Source organism: Phaenicophaeus curvirostris, chromosome 5 (assembly GCF_032191515.1).
Source record: "Phaenicophaeus curvirostris isolate KB17595 chromosome 5, BPBGC_Pcur_1.0, whole genome shotgun sequence".
Classification (NCBI taxonomy): domain Eukaryota; kingdom Metazoa; phylum Chordata; class Aves; order Cuculiformes; family Cuculidae; genus Phaenicophaeus; species Phaenicophaeus curvirostris.
In genome coordinates this window covers 43,994,972-44,010,663 of record NC_091396.1, presented here as the reverse complement: position 1 = coordinate 44,010,663, position 15,692 = coordinate 43,994,972, and the positions used below count along the sequence as shown (strand labels likewise).

The window sequence follows — 15,692 nt, the reverse complement described above, 5'->3', positions numbered from 1 at the left end:
GCCTTATAAACAGGGATGTTCCTAATCCTAATCATCATCTAATTCTCACCCTCAGTGCCCACTGCCCAAAGCAGTAAAAGCAGAGGCACCCTGCACTGCACTGCAGGGTTGCAGTGTTTCAGAATCAAGACTGGCAAGGTTATTCTTGCCAGTTTCCTCCTCTGAATCACAAATTATGACTGACACTTCTTCAGATTATTGATGATGCAGAAGAGCAAATTGTAATAGGAGGAATCTCTCATTTCGCAAAGGGACGTGAGACTTAATATGTCCTTGTTGCCTGCATTCATTATATTAGTTAGCTTGTTTACCTAATCAGCTCCTGAAACATTGTCTACTGAAGAGAAAATTCTCCCGCAGGTTAGGCATGAGCCAGGGATCTGAATTAGCAAAGTGATATTTTAAGGGATCTAGGGTGTTCCTGTGTATTGTTTCTGTGTTTTTTCAGCTTAAAATTTTCACTGGTTACACTGATTTTCTTGGCTCCCACTTTCCAAGCTGGGGCACACAGACAGGAGAATTGGTAGTGGTCATATTTGCCTTTCTCATAAAATAATCCTATACTGTCTGCCCAAGCATGCCTCATCCCTTAAAGGAAAAGTGCAGACTAGATAATTGGGAAATTTTGCCTCACCAAATCTTACATACTGCCTTTGACACAGCACTTCAATTGGGGTCTTTCCAGTAACAAGCTTTACTTGGCACAAGATGGTCCCAGACCCAAGCAGCGCACGCTGACATGTCCACTAGATGGCCACAAGCAAATGCCAGTCCACACATGCACAGACACAGAGACAGACACAAACCAGCACCCCTCCCAACAGCAAATGCCTTTGCCAGGCTGCGGGGAGCAGGCACACACGGCTGTTGGCAATCTGAGTAAGGCAAGGGACAAAACCTGAAGTTCCCCCAACAGCAACACTGAGTCCATCTGCCCCACATGTGGACTATCAGATGCTTTACCTTGTCTTCTTTGCTCTCTGAACAATTCCCCTGGCCCAAACCTTCCACTTAAGGGAGTCAAAGTATTGACTTGTATGATCCCTGCAAAGAAGCCATTTCTAATACTGAGCTCTTCAAGTGAGGACACAGCAGAGAAGCCCTGTCTTAGAACAAGCAGCCTGGCGACTTCTCCTGTGATATTGCTTTGGGATGTAATCTGCTGTCATGGTCCCACTTGACGTGATGATGCTGATGGCTGTCTGACCCAACACACTTGTACATCCAGTGCCATGCTCTTCTTCCAGGGATTCAGCCATGTCAGGCTAAACCACGCAGAAGCTGGACTTCTTGTTCATCCACCAGATTTTTTCCCTCCATACAATTACACCAGCACAATGTAGTTCCTGATGTCCCTTTCCTACCATGCTGATCTGATCCTGTCATCTCACTGTATGCAAGGAAAGGCATTGGCACAGAACAGGTCTGCTGCTCAGTGCAAGTGTTTCACACCTCTACTTGCGCGCTGGTTTCCCCTCTCCTCAACTAGAAAGACCTGGTCATCCACACTATGCCCCCCAGCAAAATACTAGTTCTAAAATCATACCAAGTGACATACCTGTCACTTCCCCACTTGAAGCCCTTTAGTAGGTTCAGCTGCAGAGAATACCAACAGCGCACCTCCACACCCTGGCCCTGCTGCCATCTCAGCACTCAGTTCTTCCTGACAAATACACATCTCCCTCTATACCTTCTTTCTTTCCAACCCAAGACTCTACCACGACAGCAGTCATAATGAAAACCTCTTCTGAAAAAATAAGCATGTCCTCACCCTCATACTGGAAAGCACCAGTGGCCCTTGCTGGGTTCAATCTGAGGATGCAAGCACTGCAAAGAATGGCCTCGCGTCTTCCTCAGAGCATCTCCCCATTGGTACTCACAAGCCCTGGGGCTTTATAATGAATTGCCACACAAGTGAAAGGTCTGACTGGGTCATGAGGCTTCCCCAAATCCCTCCCTTGTACCTATCATCCCAGGAGAGCTTCCTGTCCTGAGGGTGGCTGGTGGAGACTGCATCACTTCTGTGAACCTGGAAATGGTTTATTGCTGTCTTTTCAAATGTAATGTCAAAATTATTGGCACCGTTTATGGTGACATCACATTCTATGGCTGGTGTAAAGTGAGTATGAAGTTAAATGAGAGCAGTAAAGGTTGCACATGGGCTGCATGGCTGATCATGAGACTCATCACTCCTCCTCTTACTGAACATTGGGAAAGCTTTCTGAGTTCACATTAGAAAAAGTAATTCCTGTACAAAGCATTGAAAGAGCCCTTCCTGGTAATAGCTGAAGTCATGACCAGCCCACTCAGCTAACAGGTCCAACCAAATGTCCTGAGATGAGCTGTGAGACAGCACTCATCCCCACTGAGCAAAGACATGACAGTTCATCCAGGCTTGGGTCTCCTCTAATATAAACTAGGACAGGGCACACATTGAATACAGGCTCAATACGCCACCCAGAAAAATGTACATGCTTTTACCATGGTGCAGTTCCTGCAGGCCAGGCCTGCCTCTGAATCCTGCTCTCAAAGACACAGCGTGAGCCAAATATAGCTAATATAGCAAATATAGCTTGTTGCAATTTATCTGACTTACACAGCCAAAGCTGTAAAATCCTTCCTGGCCAGTGAACAAGTCTTAAACTTTGTCCCCTTGGGGTTTTCAACTGGCCTTGCCACATCATGTGGTAACATGCTTTCTCACTTGTTGGCATGTAACCTTCAAAAAGTGGAGAACTTCATCAGGTGCAGAGCTCCCATCTTCCCCAAAGAGATGTGCACACAACGTGCATGGTACAAACACTGTAATCAGTGGTTCAGCACATACCCACTTTCCACAGCAAACAGCGTCCCTGAGATATTTACTTGTGGTCAGAGCATGATGCCAGCTGACCAGCAGCTTAGCTAGAGTGCTGGCTCCATATAGGCTGCCAGATGCTGGGACACGGCAGATAAAAACCCCAAATTCCTCTTTTCCTAACATGCTGATTGAAAACCAGGAAAAACATCAGGGTCATGGGTACATGATAAAATGCAGGAAAGCTAGCAAGGGTGCAACCATCATCCTAGTCCACACAAACCCAGGCAAACACTTGTCATCAATCCAAAGCATGACACAGCTTAGAACATCCATCCTGTGGGTGGTCACAATGCCTGTCTCTGTTAGCCAAGCCGCTTTCCTGGCTTTGTAATTTCATTTTGCCTCATTTGCCCCTGCTAAAACTGCTCTGCAGCCCCTCTAGCACAGACAAAACCTATGGGTCTTCATAAACACCATAGGCAATGCACCCTGTGAACATGCAGGGACACACCATATCATCATCTTCATGTCAGAGCAAGAAAAGTCAGAGCAGTCAGAGGAGAAATGGTACATTCTCCTCCATGATGCCTTTCAATGGGCACTGAAATCAGACCATGGGGTTCCAGCCTTCCTCAGCAGCTATGGAGCACTGCCTGTTCTCTCAGGCTGTCTTTTGCATGTCAGAAGCAGCTGCATGTCGACCTTTCCTTTATCAGTACACACAGAGCAAAGGGCAAAGGTGTGCTCTGGTCTTATCCAGAAAAAAAAGTAGAACTTAGAGGCTGGGCATCAGCAGCAGATGCTGCCTGCAGCACTACTTGGGGAACATCATTTCCCAAGATAAGGTTCAAGCTCATCCCTGCATGCATGGGGATAGCCCACAAAGTACCCCACCTCCCCCGAGGGCCACACACAGGCTCACCAAAGCATGCAAACTCTTGGCACATTGAAGCAATAGCAGGAAGATATTTACTGAAATGTTATGCATTGTAAAATGCTGTAACATGCTGTAATAAGTTTATGTTTATGAATGCGCAACATGCATGTCATAAGCTCTTATATTAATGACGGAAAGGTGGCCAGAGACAACCAATGCTTCACTTACATTCCCTTGCTACAAATTTGGAGAGAAAGCTGCAGCTGAAAGCTCTCACAACCACTACCCAAAATTTCAGCTCTGCCTTTGCTTAGACAGTTGGGAGCCCAACAGAAACTCACAGAAACAGGAAGCAGGGAGCAAACTGTGCTTCTCATACCAGGTATGTCCTAAACTGAACAGCTATTGCTGCTCCCAGGGCAATACCACCCAGAGCAGACATGAGAACACTTAATGTTTTCTCCCAGCCTCTGATGAAGGTGGTCTCTGGAAGCCAGTAGGATACTGTGGAAAGTTTGTTCTGCACTCAGTTCCTCTTTTCTGCTCCACACAAGAACCTTGCAGCCTCATACATGTGGAGATAAAGGTCATTCATATGTATATTGAGTAATAGACTTCTCAACACTGCACAGGCCTGCGGGAACCAAGCTCATAGAACACCCCACAAAGGCTAATGGAAAGGCAGACAAGGTTTGCCCTCCCAGAGAAGAATCAGAAGAACTTGTTGTGATCTATCAGGGTAAACACTGTAGAGAAAAACAGATCTATTAAGAAATTAAGGGGAGAGTAAATTAACCTTGTCTCTAAAATGTCTGTGTTATTGAACTGTTAAAAAAATCTCTACTCAAAGTCAGGAAAGGAGGAAAACTTTATAAAAAAGGGTCATTAAAGCAAAATCTGAACACACAACCATGCTCTGGTCCATCTGCCAGGCATCCTAAGGCTGGAAGAGAATTAACTATCATCGAACTTGCTGGGCTGCCTGATTTATTTAAAAAAACCCCAAAAACAAAAAAAAACCAAACCAGTTTTGAAAAACTGCAGCAGTATTAGAGAGAGAAAAAGTTCATCATTGAAAAGAGGAGTGAATGCAAGTGTTCCCAGCACAGAAACTTGTGGTAGCATTTCCAGAACAGCTTAAGTGATCGAGGAAGCACAGTGCCTTAGCTAACTTGGAGAAGCATTACCCTTAACCTACTGTTGTTAAGAAAACAGGAGGCTAAATGTGGGCAAGAGCTGTCACAGCCTGGCATTAAGCCAGCAGAGCCATTCCTCATACTCCTGGCAGTGACCAGTGAAGTCCTTGCCAACGCTCTCCACAGCAATGGGCTATGGCATGTTTTGTTGCCTGCCTGTTTTTCCTCTCACAGGGAGCCTAAGTGCCCCAACATTTGAAGATCTCTGACTCTCAGTAATGGTGTCTCCAAACCACGGAGAGAACAAGAAAGGAGCTGCCACTGCAAAGCCTCATTTCCCTCCCTCTAGCGTGGAGGATCACATCAAAACCACATGATCCCTTATGCTCTGACAGTCTTATACATCATGCAAGAACAGAGCAGAAGGCAAGGACAGGCAAGTTTAGTTTTATTTCTTTTCCTATCTCATTTAAAAAATTAGTCAGTGGCTGAAGCAACTCAAGGACTGAACACAGGGGGATAAAGCAGTACCTGGGTATATAAAATATCCTTACTTCTATACCTGCATCTCTGCACTAAACTCCACCTTTTAAACTGCGCCTGCAGCCCCAGCTATACCAGGGTAAATCCCACAAGCTGGGCAGGTAACCTCTATGGTCTAGTGACAAACAGGACAGTCCCCACTTCACAGTTAGCTGAAAAGATATTCCCAGCCATCCATTTTCCTTTCTGTCTCCTACCACATTTCCTTCCTCTGTCCAAAGGCATGGGGTGTAAGGTTTTTCAGACAGTAGTCCCTTTGGGAAGTCTCATCTAGGCTGCTACGCTCACCCATCGTCCAGCCCCTATGTTTGCAGCTGTGGTAATTAACTTGTAAACAAAGTTCTAGCACATGGACTGAAAACCGGCTAGAGATAAAGGGTAATGAAAACACTCCATTACTGAAAGGGCCAAATTAAACAACTCTTAATTGAAAAATGGAAATTCATGTGAATTTACATCAACTAAACAAGCCTGTTATTGAAGAGGCAGCAAAGTGGATGAACTCCTCACATACCAATTAAAGACACGGAGGCAGAGATGCACCGTACGCCATGAAAAACATTCATAATAATATTCTCACCAAGCCAGTAAGTTTGATTAGTTTTATTACTCTCACTTGTACACTTCCTACATTTCTAAAAGCATAGGGGAGGTTAATGACACTTATCTGGTACCACACTGCTGTGGATTGCCCCACTACTCAGGAATTATTGGCAAAAGTAGTCAGCACTAGCTGCTCAGCTCTGTTTCATGATTAAATTCTTGCAGGGTTCTTAAAAAAAAAAAAAGATTGAAATGGTTGGCTTACACAGCAGCAACAATTTCAGCTTCTCCATCACCTCTGTAATCTACCTCCTAATTGCCCTGGTAATTTCCCTCCAGCTACATGATTTTCATGACTGTGCCATATAGAGATATAGGTGGGAACCTGCTGGCACTGTGCCTTGTGCCAGCCTTTCTCTGTTCCAAGTATGAGAGTCACCCAAAGTTTTAGCAAGAATAGACAGGTCCTCACTTACTGACAGTAACAGCATAAGCTTAGAAAGACCAACATCACTGCTTTCTGCAGTACTGAGAAATACCTTGGCTGTTCCAGGAAAGGTCAACAACTGCATGGAGCAATCACCCGTATTCCACTCTTACACCGCGGAACTAGGACTACTGCAATTCAACACTCAGCAGCAAGCAGGAAAAGCTGATGGGAGAGGGAGAAGCCAGGGCTGATACAAATGCGTAAAGCCAAGTTTTCCCTCACATCATCTGTTGTGTGTTTTAAGAGGACTCCATGGATTCACTACTGAACTCCTGTTCAGTACAATACAGACTCCTCATGCCTTTCCAAGGTATGTTCACCTCTAAACATAGAATGTTTTTACAAAACTGAACAAGGTAAGCCTCTTGTCCTGGAACATATTGCTGGTACGAATGCTCCCCTCCAGATGACCACCCCTCCCGATTCCTCCCTCCCCGTTCAAATCCTCAAGGGCTACACAGTGATACTTAAATATCTTAATCAGACAGCACCTAAAATAATACATTTCAATTAGAGTTTTAGGTGGTTTGGGTTTTTTTTTTTGTGAAAATTTACATTTACTGGATACACAGACAATCCCCACTCCTCACATATGGCACCGGCATCTCTCTCCCTGGGGTTCCTTTTTATTATGTGAGGAATTTTATTTGTTCCAAAATACTCCACCCACATAAATACCATACAATCATTTGAAAACAAGAACTGACAATTCTTAGCACTTTTATTCTCCCTTCTTATTGATCACTTCCCTTAAAAGGTGAATCTAGTGTTCCCACAATGACCATCAGGAACTATATTTTTTGGAAATACTGAACTGATTAATTGATTTTTTTGATCAGGAGGAGACACTGTAATGGCAAACATACACAGTCATTTCAATAACCTCACATCAAACTGTTGCTGAACTTCTGTATTGTATATACTGGTGTTTAAAGTTTGGAACTGTCACATATGAATAAATTCAATTAGTAGAATTTATATAAAATCTACACACTAAGATTATCTGCTATGAGAAGGACACAGATTTAAGTCAGGTGTCAGAATACTTGCCAGCTTGAGGCCATTTTGAATACTTCAGGTTGACTCTTAAGCATACACTTCCCCGCAAAAATCTACTTACCTCACCTGGACTTTACAGAATGGTCTGGGTTTATTCTAATAGCAGCATTTCAACTCTTCTGAATATTCTTTCAAGCACATTGATTAATGTAGACTTTTTTAAGCATCTTGCAAAATGGCCATAGTGTCTCACTGGGAAATTTAAATTCCATTCCCATGTTGCATCCCATGAGCATCATAAGGATGCTCATGTTCCTTCTAGGAGCAGCCAGTTCAGTATGAGAGGATGATGCATGCAATGTGAAAGAGTGCTGCCTTGAGAAATAATACATGTTCATCTTCTCTTTAAATGGAGGATTTGAATATTTTCCCTGAATTCAATGTTCTCTCAAACCAATAACTTTCTTGGCCTCTGATGGCTATTTGTAGTGTTCTGATGAAAGTTTTACATGCAAGCAGTTCCTATATATCATGCTCTCAATTGCACTCTTTGAATTTCACTTTCATATTGAATTTCATAGGTGATTTATTTTCTCTTTGACTACTAATGCCTGAGAAATAATTCCATGAATGAAAATAAGGGTCAGATATGGCTGTTAGGTGTGGATCCAGTGGGAACCCACCTGACGTGCTGTGAAAGCCCACAGCATGCAATGTTCACAACAATCTTAGAAAACACTTTCATTAATGACCTACAAGAGGGAAAGAACAACGTTGAAAGATGGGAGGAACTGCAAGCTACAATGAAAATGCAAAAATAAAAGCTCCCTCAAGCAGTCAGAAGCTCATGTATGGGGAAAAAAGATAGGATTACATGAAATTATAAATATTATGAAACAGGGAATAAAGATTCATTGCCAATTGTCTCTTCCAGAGAGAATGACTCTAATAGATTCAAAGCAAGATTTACTTCACTCGTGTAATTCTGCTTGCTGCGGAACTCCTCGCTGTGGGATGTTAAGATACTTACATGTTCTCAAACACCCAGGAGGCTGTACGTATCACTTGGTAGCTGCCCTGCTCTCATACCCTTCTCTAACATACATCTCTTGTCTGTGTCTGAGCTGGCAGGGCCATCGTTATGGTTTTTACTCAAAGTTAATAAAAAGCTATTTGAAACTCACAACTCTGAAGGGAAAAGCTTGAGTATAATAATTATTAAAAAAAATCTGTCTAAAAAAAAATCTGTCTAAAAAAAAATCTTGAAGTGACAGAATAAGATAAACAGAAAGAAATATATGTGGAAGTGAGTAGACCAGTGTTAATCCAAGGCTGTTGACAAGGCCTCAGAAGCCCAACCAAACTGATGTGTACGGCTGTAGGCTTGTAGTCCCTTATCTCCAGGCAGACTGACAGGTAGGATTGGCTTCCCCATGATTAAGAGACTAGCATGTGATTTATGAAGAATGATTCAAGAGAAGATCTTCACAGCTTGCTTAAGTGATGATGAAAGCCAAAAGTGACAGCCAGGAGAAGAAAACAGGTGAATCGTTTAGATTTATATAGAGAGTGTGAATGTCATAACAAGGGGGAAAGAATTAGGCTCATACAAAAGGGGCTAAGGTTGAAAAGTAATATAAAGTGAAACAAGAAGCATGACCAAGACCGGGAATCATCTTGTCATGGCTTGTGACACACACACACACAAAAACAAGGACAAGGAAACTTCATACGTTGCATGGTAAGGGACAACTGTGTGGAGAACTGTGAGAGAACTAACACTTAACCATCAGTGATGCTCAGGAGTCCTACACGACCCTGACACTCACCCTGGCACAGTGCTTGTGTTCTCACTCAACATGTGCCACAAATTCTGCTGTATCTCATGATTTCCCCTTTCATGGTAAGCAGAAGTGTCCCTCACAAGCACTTTCTCCTGTAATACATGTGCCATTAACAACACCTGATGTTCTGAACAGACACAGAAGGGTGTTTCTGCTGTCAAAGTCTAATCGGATTTCTGGAGCACTCCTGGGTTAAAAAACTCTGCAGTACAGGAAGAGTTGGCAGTTTTTCAGTAAGCAGATGCAGAATGACATGCCAGAAGCAAGTCAAAGAGCTGAAATAAGTTACCCACTACTGCACTTCCAAACCAGATAAAACATAGTCTCAGAACTAGAAGGATTCTCCAGAAGCTGAAGCAGTACATGCAGTGCCCAGCTCTGCACTGTCTACTGTAACATCTCCCTCCACTTTACCCATAGTGAGGGCCTCCAGCTCCAGCCACAGGAGAAATCGTCCTCTGCAGTTCAACACATACTGTGCCACTAGATAAATCTCTTCCTTGAAAAGGTCCTTTATGAGAAATCAAAAGACCTTCTTTCTAGCCCAGCATCAAATGCTGGGCAACACTAAACTCCCAATAGGTCTCCCCCTTCTTGACTTAGTGACATACAAGGTCACACTTGGAGAAGTGACTCTCCGTCCAGCTTACTCTGACTAGAAGTAAAGCATTAGGGCCTGATGCTCAAAGCAAAATCCTAATGTGTTAGGTAGGATTTCAGATGACGGGCCATTATTTGTGAAGACCATTAGAAATCCTGCTAGCACACAGGTTATCTACAAGCTGTTAGGTCAGCAGGAGTCCTGCCAGCACAACAGGATAAGCAGCACAACTTGCTTTTACAAAAATGTCACTCTTGGTTGAGCACAAAAATGAGGGCAGTGAGAGGGGCTCAGGACTGAGGGAAAAAGGGCTGCACTTTTGTTTCAAGGATCTCTCTGTGCCTGTGTTGGGTCATGCCTCAGCAGCTTCCAGCATCAGCATTATCTTGCTAAGTGTCCTGTGAGCAGCCTTCCTGACCCACAAGGGAGCAGCCTCCTGGGTCATCTCTTTAGCAAAAAAGACCACAGGCTGAAGGCACAGGTGCTGGGCATCCATGAGGAGGGACTGAGCAAAAGGAGGAACCAGGGAAACCAGCACCCTTCCAACACTACGTGGCACCCCGGTCTCTTGTAGAAACAACTATGCACCAACCACAGAGGCAGCTGCTGTCACTGTGCAGGGAACCAGGCCAGTTTAACCCCCAGCCAGCCAAGCAACAAAAACTTGCACCAGCAAAAATGGGATCAAGACTTGCCTCGTGCAAGCAGCTTGGCAGGAGCAGGGCATGGGGAGGAAGGAGGAAGCAATAGCTACTGGTGTACACCCTTGTGAACTTCATATTTGGTCTATCCAAGCTCATTGCACCTCCCATGCTGTACACAGCATCAGTAAGTCTTATCCAGCTTTTTGGACGGTGATGATTGCTTGCCTCCTGGCTGCCATGCACATTGAAGACTGGTGCTGGCACAACCCTGCAGCTCAGGCTGCTCCTTACTGCTGGAGGTTTCACCACACAGCAGCATTACTCCACATAGCCTCGTTCTACCTCCTCACAATGTCACGACAGGACTGGCATGCAATTAAAACCTGAAACATTAAAAATAATTTACAAAAACACTATCCGCAGAAATTTCAGGGAAGATTCACTTGAGGAGGCAAATACAGTGAACACGCAGAGACATTGAAATACCTCCCTGGGATTCACTCATCATTCCCACTCTGTGGTCCTAGCTGCCTGCAACATCCCTGTGCATTGTCCTGCACTCAAAGGAGCAGAGATGAGTCCTTTCCCTTCACACACTGCCCACCCAGACACAGTCTCTTCTTGCCTATACCACTAAGATCTTGAAACACTGCAGTCTTTCTTTGCACATCAGTCCTTCCTCAGTTGTTTAGAATTCCTTGTGTTATACCACCACCCCCCAGTCGCTGGTTCAGCACACCACATACAGCACACGTCAACAAACACACACCAAATAGAGATCTGCTAAGAACAGCTGACTTGGCTGCCTATCCATGGAGAGGAAGGGAGCGGACAGCCTGAGAAGGTTTATTCAGAGCAATGTCAGCCTTCCCACACCGCTACCTTTTCTTCAAGGAGGGATGAACATGGCTTAGAGAGGCAGGATAAGGGGGGGTCCAAGAAGTGGTTACCTGTATCCTGTCTTCTGGCAACTCTGTTTTCATGGCCAACATCTCTCTAGCGTATACATCAGGATAGTGGGCCTCATTGAAGGCCTTTTCCAGCTCCTCCAGTTGGTAGGATGTGAAGATTGTCCTGAGGGGAGTAAAACTCTTTGATCAAAAAAACATAAGAAGAAGCAAAGATGATGAAGAGTCAGAGAAATGGATACAGAAGCTACAGAAACCTGGGCAACCTGCTAACCCGCCCCCATCTCCTGTGTTTCTGTGCACAAAAGATCAAGTGCCAGGGTGAAAGGAGAACCCGAAAAATGCCAGAAGACAGCAATTTAAACAGTTACAAATCACCTTCTCTTTCTGGGGCTTCCCTCTGGAGACTGTCCCACCCTAACAGCGAGCACTTGCAACCAGCAGCAATGGCAGCTGATCTTACATCTCAGCCCCTGCTGCCTCTTAGGCGGATCCTGGGGGTGTCCCTATGCCTCACACTCCCCTCTGACAGGGCAGTGTACCCAGCCCTGGCTTTGCTGAAAACGATCCCCCTTCTCCTCTTGCATCTACAAGTTTCTTGACCCTTTGATAGTTACACTGACATACTGCAGCATCCCCTCGACATCCTGACTGGGGAGGTGCTGAGCGCTTCCTCAGCTGCTGCTCCTTAGCCTCTTCAGTCTCCACCAGCAAATAATCCTTCCCTGAAGCCCCTGTCCTCAGCTGAGACCTGCAAAGGTTTTACTTGCTCTGCTTCCCACTGCTTTTAACCAAGTTTGTCCCTAAGATGGTGCCCCTATGAAAGCCAGTGCCAGCTCCACTCTGATATTCCATTAGCTGCTCTCTGACAGTTTGCATTACCCCATTATCCTCTGGAAATCCTCCTGGACCGCCCTGGCAGGCAGCAGCCCAACCTGCCTCTGTGCAACCAGTTCTCAGCTCGGGACAACCAGATTGAAAAATCAGCAGCTGGAAAGCCGAGACGGATGAAAGCCCTTCTGCAGGGGATGGATGAGAGGTCTCAGACCACTTCCACTCCCCCGAGGGTTAAAAACTCCCACCCTCCAACCTTTCTGATACACAAATCACAATTTTTTTGATAAAAACTAACAACATTCCAACGAAAAAAAACCCAAACCCAAAACAAAAAAACAAACCAACAACGAATTGCAGCCTTTGTTCAAAGTAAATGTATAATGTATTATCAAACTGAGAAACATGCAGCTCCCAGAAGGAGGAAGGGAAGAGGGGGAAAAAAAGTCTCTTTCTAAAATACATCCAAATTTTGGAAAAGCCCTACAAATCCTGAGAGCAGAAAACAGAAATATCCTCCACTATTCCAAATCGAAAGGATTCCACCAGATCGATAACGTTGCTAACAAAAGCAGCATGCAAATGTAAGGGACATGCTTGCAACTAGATCCTTCTTTAAATTCACTCCTAAATTCATTCTCATTTCAAACAAGTTTTCTTTCGGCTCCGACAGATCTGTGAAGTCTAGGGAGAGCAGAAGGACATTAACTAACGTATTTTCTCTTTCTGAGACCACAGGAAATAGTATTCCAATTTGGATCCAGTTTGAATCTCAAGCGTTCCCCTCCGCCTCCTCCGAGCAGAGCGCGGCAGCCCGGGGCGGGTCTCCGTCGGGAGGGCTTTGCCTGACATTCAGCCCAAGTTTTCCCCTTTTAGCTCCCGTCCCTGGGTAGCCCTTGTCCCTTCTGCAATACCCAGCACACAGCCCTTTGCGGTGTTCCTATCTATCCTCCAGCTACCTGCAGACCTCTCCCAGGTCTTTTCTTGGTTCAGCTAGAGGTCTTAGCACAGAACACGCCTATACAGCTACAGCCAGATGTTGCCGATTGCTTTCCGTCCGGAATCGACAATAAAACAAATTCGAATTCCCTTCCGGACCGTGACCTGTATACCAGCTCCTGCTATTTTCACCAGCCCTGTCCGGTTCACAACGAAAACAAATCCCTATTTACTCCAAACCGGGAGCGTTCGCCTGGAGAAGGACCCCGGGGTTGGGATGAGCCCTCCAGACCGAGCTCCCCGCTGGCAGGACGCCTCCTGGGACAGTCCGTCTCCCTCCACCCCGCATCCCGCTCAGCTTTCACTGGGGCATCTTTTAATCCACCCTGCTTCGTGGTAGGATTGATTTAATTATTCCTAAATCACCCACGGTGGATGGTATCTGGCCTTCTTTGTCCTGACCCTCCGGCCACCGCGATGCCAGAACCCACCGCCGGATTTTTCGTTTCTGGTTTTAAGGCGCAGACGATCCAACTCCATTTTAACCGGGGGAGAAGTCTAGCAAAGTCTACTGCCCTGACCGTTCCCGAGGGTAAAACAAATCCCAGAGCGGATCTTCGTTTCCTTCGGCATTTTTCCAGCCTTCAGCTTCTCTGCAGGCTGTGTCCCATTCCCAACTAGTTGATACGTCGGCAAAACATTTATTTCTAACTAATAAAATATTTAAATCATTGATAGAAATTCTCCCTTGCTGATAGCCAACACTAAGGTTGCTGTGTGTGGAGCGAGGGACAATTTGGATTATTTAACTACTTTGGGTTTGGCCAGGATGATGATTTTGTTTTCCGCTGAACCCCGGTGATTCGCATCCCACCCAAAAGCTCGGGTTTGCGGCTCGGGATAGCTGGATCCGCACCCAGAAAAATTAAAGAAAACGACACCGGTGGCCGATCCCTCCGGTCCCTAAAGGCACGTCCCCAAATCCGATTTATTTTGGACGGGGAGAAAGAAAAACGGGGAGACCCGCAGGGTCGGGGCGCTGCGCCGGAGCGGGGCTCGGCGGGGCCGGTGCCCGGGGCGGGGGCGGCGGCCGCTCGCTTACCTGTGCCGCCTCTTCTTTCGTTTCTTGCTCTGGTTTAGCGAGGATTTGGACATTTTCCGGTCGCTGGAAGAGACATCCTCGGAATCTGCGGAGAGACGGGCAGCGGCCGTGGGCTGAGGCTCCCTCCCCGCCGGGGACCCCCGGGCACGGCCGGGCCCGGCGGCTCCGCTCCCTCCGGCGGCTCCGGCCGAAGGTTTCGTTGCGATCGCGCCGAGGACGGGGTTCGCCGGCGGCCCCAGGCCCGAGCCCGGCGCCGGTCCCGGCGGCTCGGGGCGATCCGCTCCCGTTAGGGAAGGCTCCGGGCCGGGGCCGGGCTCTCGCTCTCCCCTCGCCGCCCCGGAGTCGTTTGCCGCGGTTCTCTCGCCGCTAGAAACCGCGGAGCCCGGCGAGCTCAACAAAACCGCAGAGAAACGGGGAACCGCAGCCCCCTCCCCGCGGCCCGGGACCCGCGGCCGCCCGCCCCGGCCCGGCCATCCCGGGCCGCCCCGCAGGAACGCCGGAGCGGGGAAAATTGAGCTTTACGGAGCTACGAGAGGGGGGAAAAAATAAAATTAAAAAAATCCCCCGGGGGCGCCCGGGCCGGGGGGCGTTAAGGGCAGGGCGGAGTGGCCTCGGCCCCAGCGGGGCGGCCGCGGGACGGAACCGGGGCCCGCCTTTCGATGCGCGCTCCGGCCCGGTTCGCGCCCCGGTGCCCGGCGGGGCCCGTGTCCGACGGCTCCGAAGGCCGCCGGGGGGAGGCGGCCCCGGGGCCAGCGCCCGCCGCTCCGGGGGCGACCCGAGGCCCGCGGGCAGCGCTGCCGTCTAGGAGAGGGATACCGAGCAGCCCACGATTTCTCCACAATGAGCCGGGGCCGCGGGGGCCCCGCGCATCCCCGGGCCGGGCGGCATCGACGCGGCGGCCCCGGACGGCGGAGACGCGGTCCCGCCCGCTTCTCCTCTTCCTCGGGACCGAAACGGCACCGTCCGTGCGGCGCCCCGGGCCGGGGCCGCGCCTACCTGAGCTGGCCGTCTGGCTGCCGTCCAGCGGCCCGGGGCCCCGCGCCAGCGGCTGCAGGTGGACGCTCTGCGGGTCGGAGAGCACCTCCAGGAAGGTCGGCTGCGCGTAGAAGCCGGGGATGCCGCCGGCGCCCAGCAGCCCCATGCCCACGCCGCCCACCCCCGCGGGGCTGAGCACGGAGCGCGCCGCCAGCAGGTGCCCGGCGGGCAGCGAGTCCAGGCCGGCCCGGGGGTGCGACGGCGGCTCCTTGTTCAAGCCCAAAATCTCCTGGATGCCGAAGCCGGTGCAGCGAGGAGGGGTGGGCCCGGAGCCGGGCTTGGCCCCGGCCGCGGCTTGTGGGGGCGGAGGGGGCTGCGGGGCGGCGGCGGCCGCGCCGTCGGGCTTGGGCTTCCCGGGCAGGGTCGGGGCCAGCGCGGCGCCCGCCTTGCCCGTCAT

At 48.2% G+C, this 15,692-nt stretch overlaps 1 protein-coding gene across 2 annotated transcripts in view; it reads right to left on the bottom strand.

Annotated features, from left to right (window-relative positions):
* VSX2 (visual system homeobox 2) overlaps positions 1-15,692 on the bottom strand; it is a 22,971-nt gene extending 7,279 nt beyond the window's left edge. For both annotated transcript variants that reach the window (XM_069858491.1, XM_069858493.1), the window contains exons 1-3: positions 15,257-15,692; positions 14,261-14,345; positions 11,428-11,551 (exon numbers count right to left, since the gene is read on the bottom strand). In XM_069858491.1, coding sequence (XP_069714592.1) covers positions 11,428-11,551; positions 14,261-14,345; positions 15,257-15,692 — 645 coding nt within the window. The remainder of the gene's footprint in view (positions 1-11,427; positions 11,552-14,260; positions 14,346-15,256) is intronic.